Genomic DNA, 14,675 nt, shown 5'->3' on the forward strand with positions numbered 1-14,675 from the left:
CTTCCCGCCCTCTCTCTCCCTCTCTGCCCCCAGGCCCTTCTGACCTCTGCAGCTTCACGTTGCAGCCCCCACTGCCTCCCAGCATTCCCCTCCCCTTCAGAAGCCACTTCAGCCCCCACCTGCCTCCCAGCATTCCCCTCCCCTTCAGAAGCCACTTGGGCCGCTCTAGCCTTTAGCGGGCCTCTGTGCTGCAGCTGGGCCAGGGGATTGGCCTGCCTGCCTCCGTTGACAGACCGCCCCCCACCACCTCGGGAGGGAGGCAGAGGGTGGGGTGGAAGAGAGAAGCACTCACCCCTCTCGCACAGCCACATGGCCAGGCTGCTTCCCTGTCCCTGTGCCTGAGGCCTTTCCCCCAGCATTGTAGCTCCTCCCTGGGGCGGCCGGATGCTCACCTCTCATTGCAGCTGGGCTGCCTCTGCCTTGTGCGTGCAGCCCTAGGGCAGCTGACACCTGCTGAGGAGCGCCCTCCCGCCCTCCCGTGGTGGGATGGGCCCCCAGGCCTGTGGGGAGGCCCTCTGCCAGGGTTCTGCTGCTGGAGAAGGTGGGCACGGGGCCTCACAGTGTGAGACCCCCCCACCCTGGCCCTGGGGCCCCCACTCCGGCTGGTCTCCCTGTGAGTCAGACCCGGGGATGCAGAAACACGAAAGAACACGCCTGTTTCAGCCCACCGCCCCCAGGGCGGGAGCCTGCAGGCGGTGGAGGGAGCGCTTCAGGCCCAGCCTTCTTGTGTGCCCCGCCGTCTCAACCCCGGGGGCAGCTTCTGGACAGCAGTTCTGGACGTGGCTCTGGAGCACTGTGACTGCACCCCTGGAATTTCCCAGAACGTTTTCCCATGAGTCCTCAGGAAGGCTTCGAAGAGGGTGATGCACTTGAAAGACAGAAGAGGGATGCTCCATTGATTGACAGTCCCTCTGTCCCTCTTATTGGTCAGGGCTCAGCCCCCGCCCCCAATCTGTCTTAGCCTTGCTTCTTCCCCAAGGGCAGTTCTGGGCTTTGCCTGGGCAGGACTACAGTACTAGTCCTTCCTTCAGGGCGTGGTCCTCATTGCCGAGGGGTGACCTGCTTGGTGTCCCGCCAGATGTCTGTCTTTGATGTGGGGTCCAGGCACTGTCTGCACCCAGGCTGGCCTGGGCCTCCAGGCCCTCTGCCCGGCTCTTGCCTGGTGCATGTGCAGCCCTGCCTTGGGCCGGGGACTCATGGGCCCCCTGACCCTGCACAAGTCCCTCCTCAAGTGCCCCACCCCGGCCAGCAGAGTCCAGACACTGCAGCTGCTCTGGACTCTGCTCTGCTTCTCAGGCAGCGGGTCGCAGTGATCTTGGGACCCACGCGGCAGCTTCCCTTCTCTGACGGCTGCCGTTCTGGCTGCCAGTTCTCTAGTGGGGAAACTGTCTCTTCCTCTCTGGTCCTGGCTTCTGGTGCTAGTGCGGTGGGGGCAGAAGTCCAGTTCTCTTGTGAGTCACACCCAATTGGCCAAAGGCGTGTCCATGTCTTCTCTTTCAAGAGAAGTGTTCCACATTCCTTTGGCTTTTCTGGGGACACAATTTGGATTTCCTTTTTCACTCCGGTTACTCTCGTGTAGGGACTGGCTTTTGTCCGTGTTCCCCTTTAAAGTGTTGTGGTGACCAGAGATGCAGCACTGTAGGTGTGGCCCGACTAGAGTCAAAGAGAGTGGAAAACAATACTGTCTTCCTCTTTGTTTATGGCTTGCACTTCTGGTCACACAGCCTCAGAAAATGTGATGTCCCAGAAGCCAGGTGGAGACAGCTTGAAAAAGCAGGCGTGCTCAATTACATCGAATGTTAATGAAGGGTTTGAGAGCAGAGGACGATGTTGGATTCAGCGAGAGAAAAGTCACTGGGGATTTTGGCCAGAGCCACGATAGTGCAAGGTACGTATAGAAGCTGTAATACAAGTGGTATGTGTAGAAGAAGCCGTAAGACAAGTGAGCTCAAGAGGAATCTGGAGGGGAGGAGGTGCAGACAGGGAGGGAGAGGGAAAAGCCCTCCCAAAGAGCAATTCTGTGCAAGGGGAGAGAGGAAAATGGCGGGAGTGGGACGTGGGAGCACGAGAGGCTCCTGCTCTTTGGAGGTGCGTGATATTAGTGCATACTGGGAAGATCAACTGAGGTGACGGGGAGAAGAAAGTGCTGGGCTAGAAGAGGGGACACCATGAGAATCGGTGGAGCGGGAGAGTGAACTGACCAGGAAAATGGAGTAGGATTACTGGGTGGCTCTAAGGAGCAACGTGAGAGGAGCGGTGACGCAGTTAAACGGAAACCAGTTGGCAGGGTTGCGCTGGGGTCTGGCGGCGTGAGTGTGACGTGAGGAGAGTGGCGTGAGGAGTGATCATAATGCCTTCCGGGATGGAGACAAGGAGAAGGTGGGAGATGTAGTAGTAGGGCTAAGTGGTTGCTGGGGAATCGAGTGAGTGTGTAGGACAGATAAAAGGGGTGGTCAGAGGGTGGGATCCTTGGCATCAGGTGTTGCTGGTAGGAAGCAGAGGATGTGACAGTGGCTGAGGTCGCATGGCTGAAAAGACTCTAGGAGTTGAGAAATGCAAAGGATGGAGAGAGCAGGGAGTTCAATGAGGATTCCAGAGGCCTGAGGAGCCAAGACAGAAAGGGTGGTGAAGACCAGGCATGGGAGATGACAGGGAGGTGTGCGGGTGACTGACTACAGTGGGGCAGGAGTCCTGCGTCTTCAGGTCCCGGCAGGTGTCAGCAGGTGCTCCGAGGCAGGTGTGGGGCTTGGAAGCTGGGAGGCACCCATTCCACAGGGTATGGGCAGGGCATGAGTCATGCGGGGAGAGGAATTGCCCTCTGCCCAAGAGGCTGTATTATAGCAACATTACATCTTCCAATCCATGGACACAGTACGGCTTTCCATTTGTTTAGGTCTTTTACTTCTTTCAATAGTGTTTTGTGGTTTTCAGTGTACACCTCCTTGGCTAAATTTATTCCTGAGTATTTTATTCTCTTTAAGGTTATGGTAAATAGAAGTGTTTTCTTAATTTCCTATTCAAATTGTTTATAATGTGTGGAAATGCAAATGGATCTTGCATGTGGATCTGGTATCCTATAACTTTGCTGACTTTGTCATTAGCTCTGATGACTTTTTTTGGTGGATTCTTTAGGAGTTTCTATATATAAGATCATGCCATCTATGAGTCTGGGTCACTCTATTTCTTCTTTTCCAAGTTGGATGTCGTTTGTTTCTTTTTCTTTTCTTTTTTCTTTTTTTTTCCTAATTGCTTTGGCTACAACTTCAAGTAAAATGTTGACTAGAAGTGGTGAAAGTGAACATCTTGTCTTGGTCATGATCTTAGGGAGAAAGCTTTTATTCTTTCACCATCAGGTGTGATGTTAGCTGTGGATTTTTCATGAATGACCCTTTTCATGTTTAGGAAATTCTCTTCTTAGTTTTCTGAGTGTCCTTATCATGAAACAGTGTTTGATTTTCTCAGATGCTTTTTCCGCATCATTTGAGATAATCACATGGTTTGTTTCCTTCATTTTATTAATGTGGTGTATTACATTGTCTAATTTTCAGGTTGGACCACCCTCACACAAATCTCACTTGCAATAAATCTCACTTGGTCATGGTGCATAACCGTGTGACTATGCTGCCAAATTCTGTTTGCTACTAGTTTTTTTTTTTTTTTTTTTTCTCTTTAGAGATTGTGTTTAACTCTGTCACCCAGGCTGGACTGCACTGGTACCATCATAGCTTACTGCAGTCTTAAACTCCTGGGCTCAAGAGATCCCCCTGCCTCAGCCTCTTGTATTTGCTAGCGTTTTTTAATTTTTTTTGAGGATTTTTAAACTTTGTTTTCATAAGGATTATTGTTTGTAGTTTTCTTACGGTGTCTCTGTCTTCCTTTGGTGTCATGGTAATGCTGGCCTCATAGAATGAGTTGGGAAGACTCCCCTCCTCTTCTATTTTTTGGGAGAGTTTGAGAAGGAGTTATATTAATTCTTCTTTAAAGGTGTGGTACAGTTTACTGGTGAAGCCATTTGGTGCTGGGCTTTTATTTGTTCCGAGATTTTTGGTAACAAAACCAATCTCTTTAGTTGTTGTAGGTCTATAGAGAATTTCTATTTCTTTACGAGCCAGTTTGCTAGTTATGTGCTTCTAATAATTTGCTTATTTCCTCTAGATTCATTCTTAATGTAAAATTGTTCATGATATACTCTTAGAGTCTTTTTGGTAATCCCTGTAAGGTAAGTAGTAATGTCCTTGCTTTCATTTCTGATTTAGAAATTTGGGTCTTCTCTTTGTTTTTACTATAGAAGCGGTATCACGTCTATGTTCCTATATTGTAAAGAGGGAGCAGCTTAGTAGGCTCCCATAGGTACCTTTCTATGTAATGTTGCTTGAACCAACATGAAGATGATGCAACATGCAAAGTACATCATTGGCAACTAGGTCCTGAGGGAAACAAACTTGGGATGGATCCAAAGAACTATTGGATCCCCGGTTAGAAGAACTTTAGACAGAACTGCATTATTTACCTTGGTAAATAACTACAGGTTCTCTGGGAGAATGTGTGGCTGAGTGTTTCTGACCTCCACTTCCATCAGTGGGCTCTGGGCCCATGAACTGACAGATCTGGACCTTTGGTGGGGGACCACCGTTTTCCACTGCAGCTGCTAACATCAGCCTTCTGCTTGCCAGCTCATGTTTGTCTTTTAATAAAAATCAAGTCATAGGCCAGTCAGCTGTCCCTACATCCAGACCCTGAGATACTACAGTCTGTGACGTTGCCACAGGTCCCTGTTCGTCAAATGAGCCTGACCCCACCCTGATTGTGCTGCCCAGTACGGCAATGGTGCCCACCTGAGCCCTGATAATTTTGTGTCACCGTCTGGACCCCGCCATTTGAGAATCCTCTCATTGTCTGCCAGTTCCATGGCGGCGTCGCTTGCTTCCAACCATTGTTTTGAGAGGAGAGTCAAAGCAGAGCTTCTCAAAGATGCTGGGGCCACCCCACACTAGCAGATTCCTCAAAGGGAACAACGTTCACAGGTAGGGCCTCTGGTCTCAAATAATGAATCAGATCTAATACTGCTCTCCCCTCAACCCTCTCACCAATTGGTCAATAATCTGCCAAGGCAGTTCCCATAACTCCACATAATTTACCGCAGGCTGTTGTTGTCCAAACGTGAAGCAGCCAGCCCAGCAGGATCTGAGGCCAGCCCCAGGACGGGGAACCCCACCTTGTAGCTTCGTGCTCCCATGTAAATACACTCTCCCCTCTATTGAACTGTATTCTGTCTGCTGTCTTGCTGGTCCCGCATGCTCAAAATCCATTCCCAGCTATGCTGTCTCAGGTCATGCCAGGGCATCCTAGCCAGCTTCTGCAGGTTATCTGAATATGAGGTATTTCCCACCCAAACAGAAACCGCATTTCTCTTCTGTGCTGTGATCTTTCCTATTCATACTTTGCATTTGTCATAATGATGAAAGTTAGTGGGAGGAATGTTAGGTAAGACAAGCAATTTTTTTTTTTTTCTTAGAGACTGGGTATTGCTCTGTCTCCCAGGCTGGAGTGCAAGGGTGCCATCATACCTCACTGCAGCCTCGACCTCCGGAACTCAAGCAATCCTCCCACCTCAGGCTCCCGAGTAGATGGGACTATAGGCATGTACCACCACACCCAGCTAGCTTTTAAATATTTATTACTGTAGAGACAGAGTCTCACTATGTTGCCCAGACTGGTCTCCAACTCCTAGACTCAAGCGATACTCCTGCTTCAGCCTCTCAATGCACTGGAATTACAGGCTTGAACAAGGCAACATCTTTTACGGCAGCTCCCTTGGACGAGGTCTTTACAGAGCCTCCATGGATAAGGGGATTGCTCCCTAATTAGAAAGGGTTAGGTGGTTGATAATGCCAGGGTGAGGGTTCAGGAGATTCTAGGTATTCAAAATTCTCATGGTCATCACACTTACAAATCTGAGGGTTCCCCTCTTTCCCCATCAGTTGCTTACTTGGATATAGAGACCTATGAATGTGGTGTGAGCCGTCTCTGTGTGTGCAGCTCTGCCAAGCAACAGTTAAGATCAGGGCCTGATGTGCAGCAGTCTGCCTTCTGACTGGAGAGGAGGAGGTCACCTTAACCTAGCGGGTCAGAGTGGGTGACAGGCTGGGCTCTGTCATCGGACACACAGGCACCTGTGATGGAGATCCAGCTCAGGGCAATCATGGAGGGGCCGCAGCATCTGCTCAGGCTGGAAAGGATCTCAGAGTCTACACATCCCTCAACCCACCCACAGGCCCCGGATGCCTTTTAGTGACCCTGATTCAAGGAGGAGGAGAATAGATGCATGTCCGAGGCGTGTCTGCCTCTCTTCAATAGATGCTCCAAGTGTCAGTGACATCCAAGAGAGACCTGGTCCCCTCCCATCACCCCAAGCCAACAGACACCTATGATCTCACATAGTTGGGTGAACCTGGGGCTCTGCTCTCAAAAACAGTCAGTTGGCCCATGACGTTGGTGAGTATTTCTCACTGACAGGAGGAAGCAGTGCATGCTTGTTACCTTAGAGATTAGGTTGTCACCTGAGTCACCACATTTCCATCTGTTTCTATGGCACCTGAAGTCCGTCTTCAGAGCAGAGCCTCCAACCACACCTCACTTGCTCTCCCGACCTAACATGAGGTCAGGAATGAATGAACGGGGTAGTAAAGCAATGTTAGAACCTACAGATAAACATGGCTCCACGAGAAAGCTGAACTCGGGTGATATGTAGGACTCGGAGACACAGTGTTGTGGAGTAACTAAAGCGTGTTGTCTCGGTGGGTGAGGTCCACACAGAGCACGGAGGTGGTCTGTTTCCAAATAATTGCCAGGGCCATGAGGATGTCACATGGACTGTCCAGGCAGTGTGTCCAGGAGTCTTGGTCACACTCAGGCAGAGTGTAGAGAGGGTTCCATTGGGCCTGATGTATACACCACTTGGAAGGCTCTCTTCTAAAATTTTGTCAGAATTTCCAAGCTATTATTGCTCTGGAAGTGTGTTTATATATTTCCTAGACACTCCACCTATGGAGTTGGACAATCTCAAGCATGACACAGCCGTAGCTCAAGGTGAGAGACACAATGGTTTTAAGGTGACTCCAAACAGCTCCTCTGCCAATGTTGCCCAAACACATGGCCATGTGAACACATAACATGGTCTCATGAGCACAGGTGACTTCCTCTAAGAACGAAAAGAGGACTCGGGTTCATGTTAAGGCCTTCACGTTTATTTTAACATCAAGTTTGAACAACAAACTGGCTTTTCCATAACATTTATCCTCAAAAACCATCTTGTTTCAAGTTAGCCTAGCAACCTGTGGCCTTCACAACTTAGGTCTGAACTGCATCTGTTTAATATTATTCTGCCAAGGGCCGGTCCCGCTTAGCAGAATGAAGGCTGCCTCTGAGACCCATTTTTCCAACTCCCAGCCCTGGCGCCTCTCCTTCTCTAGCAGCCCGGAATGGCTTACCGGCCTGCGTCTAGATTGTTGGGACCTGTTGGAGCTAGCCCGTGAATAAGTCAGAAGATGAAATTTGCTGGCTTTGAGACAAATGGCCAAGTCTTGGGGGATGCTGGATCCAGAACAAGGAGCTGGCTTTCCTCCAATTTATGGGCAGGTAGATGGGCTCCTAAGCAGTCGGGCCAGTCACATAGGTGGAGAGTAGCCAGCCTGAGAACGAGATGTCTGTAACTGCCCTCCACAGGGGACCGACAGCTAGAGGGAGAAGATCCATCACTGCCAGTTATGAAGACAGCTGGAAGCCTGTTCTAGGACACGGTTCAGCCGTTGAAAGAGGGTGTGGAATTTCAGGGAAATGCAGAGCGACAATCTTACATGAGGCTGACAAGACGCTCACTGCACACTGAGATTTCACTCATGCACATCTGGACTATGTGCAAGCCATTCGGTAACTTCATGTTTGGCCTGCAGCTTGATTTTTGAAGACATATCGGAAGGTCGTGTTAACATAGGAGAAAATGTCTCTCTCATGGGATTCAACTCTGGGGGCTACTTCTCAAAAAATAAACAAGCGTAGCAGGGAAAAGGCAGGAATTATCTGAAAAAGGAATCCGACAGTTTCTATCCACGTGTCGCCAAAAGAATGAAAAGTCTCACCGATGTTTCCATAAAAATACACATTAGGCTTTAAAAATTATTGTTGTTTAAAAGCTGATACCAGTGGCTTTTTGTGTAAAAGAATATAGGTCCTGAATGAAAGTACCAAGTCCAGTCAAAAGACATGTTGTGGAAATCAATGTTCTTGTCCTTCAAACCTATCAGGACAACTACACATCCAAAGACGTTGAGGGAAATGCAAGGGTTTGCAATCGTTTAAGAAAATAGCGCTTCACGAGTTTGCGATGAAGACATGGTGATGAATGTGCCACCACCAGACGCGAGAGATGGGCCCCAGATGAATTGTGCACATTCCCAAAGTCTCGAATATCCAGAACATACTTACACGCGTTGGGGAAGGGAGGAGGCTTTCTCATTAATTCTAGAAAGGAGGCGGCTCCCTGCAAAGGTATGGGTGCAGGGGGAGAGCTAATTAGCTTTACGGGTGGTTGCTGGTTCCCTTCTTGCCTTCTTTAAGATATTTCTGTCAAACAGCTCTTTCTCCCGGTAATGCACAGGTGGCCCTCGCAGGTACTTCTCCTCTGCTGCCTTGTAATCCAGCCCATCAAGTGCGGCGATGGCACAAATCATGGCTTCCGGGAGAAGAACTTCCAGAACAAAACTGACTTTGTCATCCCTTATCAGAGTCAGCATGGTCTTGTCAACTTGCTTGTAGATTTCTTGCAAATGCTTGGCCACGACTTCCAACTGATCGTCATCCTCCAGGTATGTTTCAACGCAGAGCACATCCCTGTGTGGGGTCAGAAACGCGGTCAGCCACCTGGACTGCTTCCTGCCTTGCAAGATGTCCAGAAGGTGGGGGTCGGCCCCCTTTCTCGTCACGATGAAGTCCACCAGCTTCTGGTTGTCTCGGTCCCGAGCGGCCCTCATCCGGTCTGGGAGGATTTTCTTGCAAGGCCTCTTCCCGCCCAGGGAGGTCTCCTCCTCCCAGTCTTCCAGGTCTCCATAATTCACCTTTGGAAAGTCAACCTGCAGGTCTCCCTCTTGGATGGCTCTCCTGATTGGGTAGCTGACGTCTGCGGCGTAATAGTCCAGGAAAGAGCCCCGGAAAGAACCCCGGACCAGTCCTTCTCTGTAGTGGGAAATCAGTGAGAAGCACCAGTTGACACTTTGCTTGTAGGTCTTCTGGGCTCTCTTGAGCAGCGTCTCTTTCTCCTTACAATCCAGGTGCTTCAGCCTTCGAAGAGGAACTTGAATGCCCCGCTTTCCATGGTGCAGGTTGGCCTCAAGCAGGAGCACCCTTGCAGTCTTGTCTGTGTTGCTGACACTCTTGACCACTGCTGGCCAAAATGGATGATCTTGAAATTTGAACCAGACCATCGTTCCCCTTTCAATGGGACATGGCTCCTGTGGAAAAGCAAGGCTGGCGGGCTGCCCATCCTGTTTACCGCCAGCCCTTTGAACCATGGTGACGGGATTAGCAAGCTTAGCGTCAGCAGGGGTCTGAGGTCCTTGAGGTCGCCTCTGAAAATCTGTACCCGGAGGTTTCCTTTTTCTATTGGCAAGCCAGAGTGAAGAAGGCAGCCTGTGCTGATGGGACCCAGAGGATGTGGCCATGCCTGCCCAGCCTGGCTTCCAGGCACCCTCTCCTGGGTCCTGAACGTACCCCGAGAAGGGAGAACATTCTGGGGAAGCAATCAGGGTTTTCTTTGGGCGGCTATCCCTTGTCTCTTCCTTCAGAGCAGGGGGCGCAGGGCTGGTGAGACCTGGCGGCCGAGATGCACCCTCCTCCGTTACTGTGGGAGGCAGGGACATAAGAGTTGAGGCCTTTGCCCTTTTCTTGCCCTTTTTCTCACAACCATGCCACGAAAGTGTCAGGGAATCCTGGCAGGCTTGGGAGCTTTGCAACACCTGTGCTTGCATTCTACCTGGAGTAGGAGCAATGGCCATGAGCACCCGTGACCTGTCCCTGCCCAGGGCACCTGGAGTCAGATCAATGGCCATGCACGCTGGTGAGCTGTCACTGCGCAGGATGCCTGGAGTAGGATCGATGGCCATATGTGCCTGTGACCTGTCACCGTGCAGGGTGCCTGGAGTAGGAGCAACGGCCGTGCGTTCTCCTGAGCCGTCACCACGCAGGGTGCCTGGAGTCTGAGAAATGGCCTTGCGTTTCCGTGACCTGGTACTGCGCAGGACCCCTGGCATAGATGCAATGGCTGTGCGAAATGGTGAGCTGTCACCGCGCAGAGCGCCTGGAGTAGAAGCAATAGCCTTGTGTGCTTGAGAGCTGTCACCGTGTAGGGCGCCTGGAGTAGGAGCAATGGCCCTGCTTTCTCCTGAGCCATCACAGTGCAGGGTGCCTGAAGTAGGAGTAATTGCCTGGTGCGCTCGTGACCCGTCCACATGCAGGGAGCCTGCAGTAGGAGCAAAGGCTGTGCACGTTCGTGAGCTGTCACTGCACAGGGTGCCTGCAGTGGGAGCAATGGCCTTGCGTTTCCATGACTTGTCATCGCGCAGGACGCCTGGAGGAGGAGCAATAGCCGTTTGCACCTGAGAGCCGTCACCATGCAGGGCTCCTGCAGGAGAAGCAATGGCCCTGTGTACTGGTGACCTGTCACCACCCAGGGTGCCTGGAGTAGGAGCAGAGGCCCTGCATGCTGGCGACCTGTCAACGTGCAGGGTGCCTGGAGTAGAAGCAATGGCCTTGCATTTCCGTGACCTGTCAGACCTGCCACCGCGCAGGGCAGCTGAAGTGGGAGCAATGGCCTTGCGTTTCCGTGACTTATCATCGCGCAGGACACCTGGAGGAGGACCAATAGCCGTTTGCACCTGGGAGCCGTCACCATGCAGGGCTCCTGGAGGAGAAGCAATGGCCGTGTGTACTGGTGACCCGTCACCATGCAGGGCGCCTGGAGAAGGAGCAGAGGCCCTGCATGCTGGCGACCTGTCAATGTACAGGGTGCCTGGAGTAGGAGCAATGGCCCTGCATGCTGGTGACCTGTCAACGTGCAGGGTGTCTGGAGTAGGAGCAATGGCCTTGTATTTCCGTGACCTGTTGGACCTGTGTCGGCGCAGGGCACCTGGAGTAGGAGCAGTGGCCTTGCATTTCCGTGATCTCTCAGACCCGCTACGGTGCAGGGCACCTGGAGTAGAAGCAATGGCCTTGTGTTTCCATGACCTGTCACCTCGCAGGGAACCTGCAGATGGGGCAATGGCCGTGCATGCTGTTGAGCTGTCACTGCGCATGGTGCCTGGAGTAGGAGCAATGGCCATGTGCGCCTGAGAGCCGTCCCCGTTCAGGGCACCTGGAGTAGAAGCAACGGCCGTGTGCACTGGTGACCTGTCACCATGCAGGGCGCCTGGAGAAGGAATAATGGACGTGCGCGCTGGTGAGCTCTTACCGTCCAGGGCGCCTGGAGTAGGAGCAATGGCTCTGCATGCTGGTGTCTTGTCAACGTGCAGGGTGTCGGGAGTAGGAGCAATGGCGTTGCGTTTCCTGTCATCTTGCAGGGCCCCTGGAGTAGGGGCAACGGCCGCGTGTGACGGCGGACTATCACTGCACATAGTGCCTGGAGTAGGAGTAATGGCCATGTGTGCTTGAGAGCCATCGTGGCCGTGCAGGGCGTCTGGAGTAGGGGCAATCCCTGTGCGTTCTCCCGAGCTGTCACCATGCAGGGTGCCTGAAGAAGGAGCAATGGTCGGGCATGCTGGTGAGCTGTCACCGTGCAGGGCACCTGGAGTAGGAGCAATGGCCATATAAGTCCGTGACCTGTCACCGTGCAGGGCCCCTGGAGTAGGAGCAATAGCCCTGCGTTTCCGTGACCTGCCACCACGCAGGGCCCCGGGAGTAATAGCGATGGCCCTGCGCTTCCTTGATTTGCCACTGAGCAGGGTGCCTGGAGTAGGTGCAAGGCCCATACCCACCCGTGACCTGTCCCTGCCCAGTGAACACGGAGTAGGGGCAATGCTCCTGCATGCCCGGGGCCTTTCACTGCACAAGGTGCCTGGAGCGGGGGCAGTGGCCCTGCTGACCCCTGACCTGTCACCGGGCAGGGCTCCTGGAGTAGGACCAGTGGCCGTGCGTTTTTGCGACCTGTCACCGCACAGCGTGCCTAGAGTAGGAGCAATGGCCCTGCACGCCGGTGACCTGTCACTGTGCAGGGCACCTGCAGGAGGGGCAACGCCTGTGCCCACCCGGGACCCAACCCCGAACAGTGTGGATGGACTAGGTGCAATGGCCCCGCCTGCCCGTGACCTGTCCCTGCGCAGGTCACCTGCAGTAGGGGCAATGCCCATGCCCACCTGTGACTCATCTCCACACAGTGCACATTGAGTAGGGCCAATGGCCCTGCGCGCCCGGGACCTTTCCCTGCACAAAGTGCCCGGAGTAGGGGCAATGGCCCTGCTCGCCCCTGACCTGTCAGTGCGTAGAGCTCCGGGAGTAGGACCAGCGGCTGTGAGTTCTTGTGACCTGTCACAGCACAGGGCGCCTGGAGTAGGAGCAACGGGCCTGCACGCCAGTGACCTGTCACCACGCAGGGCATCTGCAATAGGGGCAATGCCTGTGCCCACCCGTGACCCTATCTTGCACAATGCGCATGTAGTAGGGGCAATGGCCCTGGCCCTGCGTGCTCGTGAACTGTCACCGCACAAAGCACCTGGGGTATGGGCAAGGCTGGTGTACGCCCGTGAATTTTCACCACGCAGGGTGCATGGAGTAGGAGCAATGGACGTGCGTGACCTTTCACCACGTAGGGCACCTGGAGTAGGGGCAACGCCCATGCCCACCCGTGACCTGTCCCAGCACAGTGTGCATGGAGTAGGGGCAATGGCCCTGCATGCCCATGACCTGTAACCTCACAGGGCACCTGGAGTAGGGACAATGGCCCTGCGCACCCATGACGTGTAACCTCGCAGGGCACATGGAGTAGGGGCAATGCTCTTTGGCATCCGTCACCTGACACCACGCAGGGCGCCTGGAGTAGGGGCAATGGCTCTGCGTTCCTGTGACCTGCCACCACGCCTGGCACCTAAAGTAGGGGCAATGGCCCTGCTCACCTGTGGCCTGTCCCCGCACAGAGAGCCTGGTTTAGGGGCAGTGGCCCTGTGCACCCATGACCTGTCACTGCACAGGCAGCCTGGGGTAGGGGCAATGGCCCTGTGGGCCCAAGACCCATAACCTCGCAGGGCATTTGGAGTAGGGGCAATGGCCCTGTGTGTCCGTCACCTGCCACCGCGCATGGCTCCTGGAGTAGGGACAATGGCCCTGGGAGCCCCTGACCTGTCCCCGCGCAGGGCGCCTGGAGTAGGGGCAATGGCTGTGGGCTCCTGTGACCTCTCATCCCGCAGAGCATGCTTACTCTCTGAAGGGATCGTCGGTGATCTTGGGTTTTCCCTCTTCCCAAGACTCCTCCTTAAGTCGCCTTTGCATCTCCAATCATCTTCATGAGGGACGGAACTGGCTGGTTTTTCGGGCACCTTCTGAGAAAGCTGAGAGGGCGTGGTGTTCTCTAGTTCATGTGGTTTCCTTCCTCCACCCAGATTTGTTCTCTCGTTCAGAATCTCCAGGGCCACCTGAAGGGTTCCTCTGTACCCCATCTTCTCTCTGAGTGGGGCACTGAGCTTCGTCTGTGCCGCTGCAGAGGCGGCAATGTCTTCCATTTCAGACTTACTTGGGGTCTTCACGTCTGTGCTTTTCACCTTGATTTTTTCATCTACGGCGAGGATTTGAACTTCTAGAGAAATCGCCTTTTGGGGCTTCGTTTTTGGTGAAGTCCCACGTGTACACAAAACCTTTGCTGGCCATAGGCGGCCTTTCCAAGAGCATAGGACGTACTCAGAGTCCATGATGAGCTGAGTCGTGTGTGAACAGGTAGCTGAAGGAGGTCGAGGGGTCTGCTTGTCACACCCTCTGCTACCGCAGGTCACTCCTAAACCAAGCTGCTCTGCAGAGCATCCTTTGCCTTCGGACTGCAAAGGATGTGCAGTGTGGGTGGGCTGGGTTCCTCCTCCTGAATCTCCCTGAGGCACTTGAACTCGTGTTTCCAGTGGACAATACTGCAGTATGCTGCAACGTGGTAAAGGGAGAACGGAAATGTATCAGAAAAGCATCCTTTTGTGAAACGCGAAGCACCCTGCTCAGTGAGGTTGATAAAATAAGGAAGCATGACAAGCGAGTCTTAGACCGGAGGGATCGACAGATGGTAAGTATTTGGGATCATACAGAAGGTCCCCAGGAGCTTTATTACACACCAAACCCAAGGCCTTGTGCTAATTTTAACAATTCCATATTGAGGAACACCTGCATGGGGAGGTGGGTGTCCTGGCAGGGACCCCACGTTTCTTATTAAGTATTCTGAGCCTTTGGGCTCCTTGGGCAGAAACCTGGGGAAACGCTTCATGTTTTTATTTCTAGGGTGCTAGTATGGACCTGTGCTTCCCAGGAAGCCCGAGGAGGTCTCCCACATGCAGATGCTGGGTGTTGGCACCATATCATGTGCAAGAACACAAACATGTAACCCAGAGCTGCGTGGAGCTCATCCTGGTGATTACTGGCTACCATCGGTCGTGAAGATC

The 14,675-nt window shown here is 53.0% G+C and overlaps 1 protein-coding gene across 1 annotated transcript; it reads right to left on the bottom strand.

The window, feature by feature from the left end:
* Positions 1-7,225: 7,225 nt before the first annotated feature.
* On the bottom strand, positions 7,226-14,160 carry LOC102145058 (uncharacterized). The gene is made up of 2 exons (XM_065538064.2): positions 13,460-14,160; positions 7,226-11,833 (listed from the first exon to the last, which is right to left on the bottom strand). The coding sequence occupies exons 1-2, from the start codon at positions 13,944-13,946 to the stop codon at positions 8,568-8,570; spliced, it is 3,753 nt and encodes a 1,250-aa protein (XP_065394136.1). The 5' UTR covers positions 13,947-14,160; the 3' UTR covers positions 7,226-8,567.
* Positions 14,161-14,675: the final 515 nt, after the last annotated feature.

This window comes from Macaca fascicularis, chromosome X (assembly GCF_037993035.2).
Source record: "Macaca fascicularis isolate 582-1 chromosome X, T2T-MFA8v1.1".
Classification (NCBI taxonomy): Eukaryota; Metazoa; Chordata; class Mammalia; order Primates; family Cercopithecidae; genus Macaca; species Macaca fascicularis.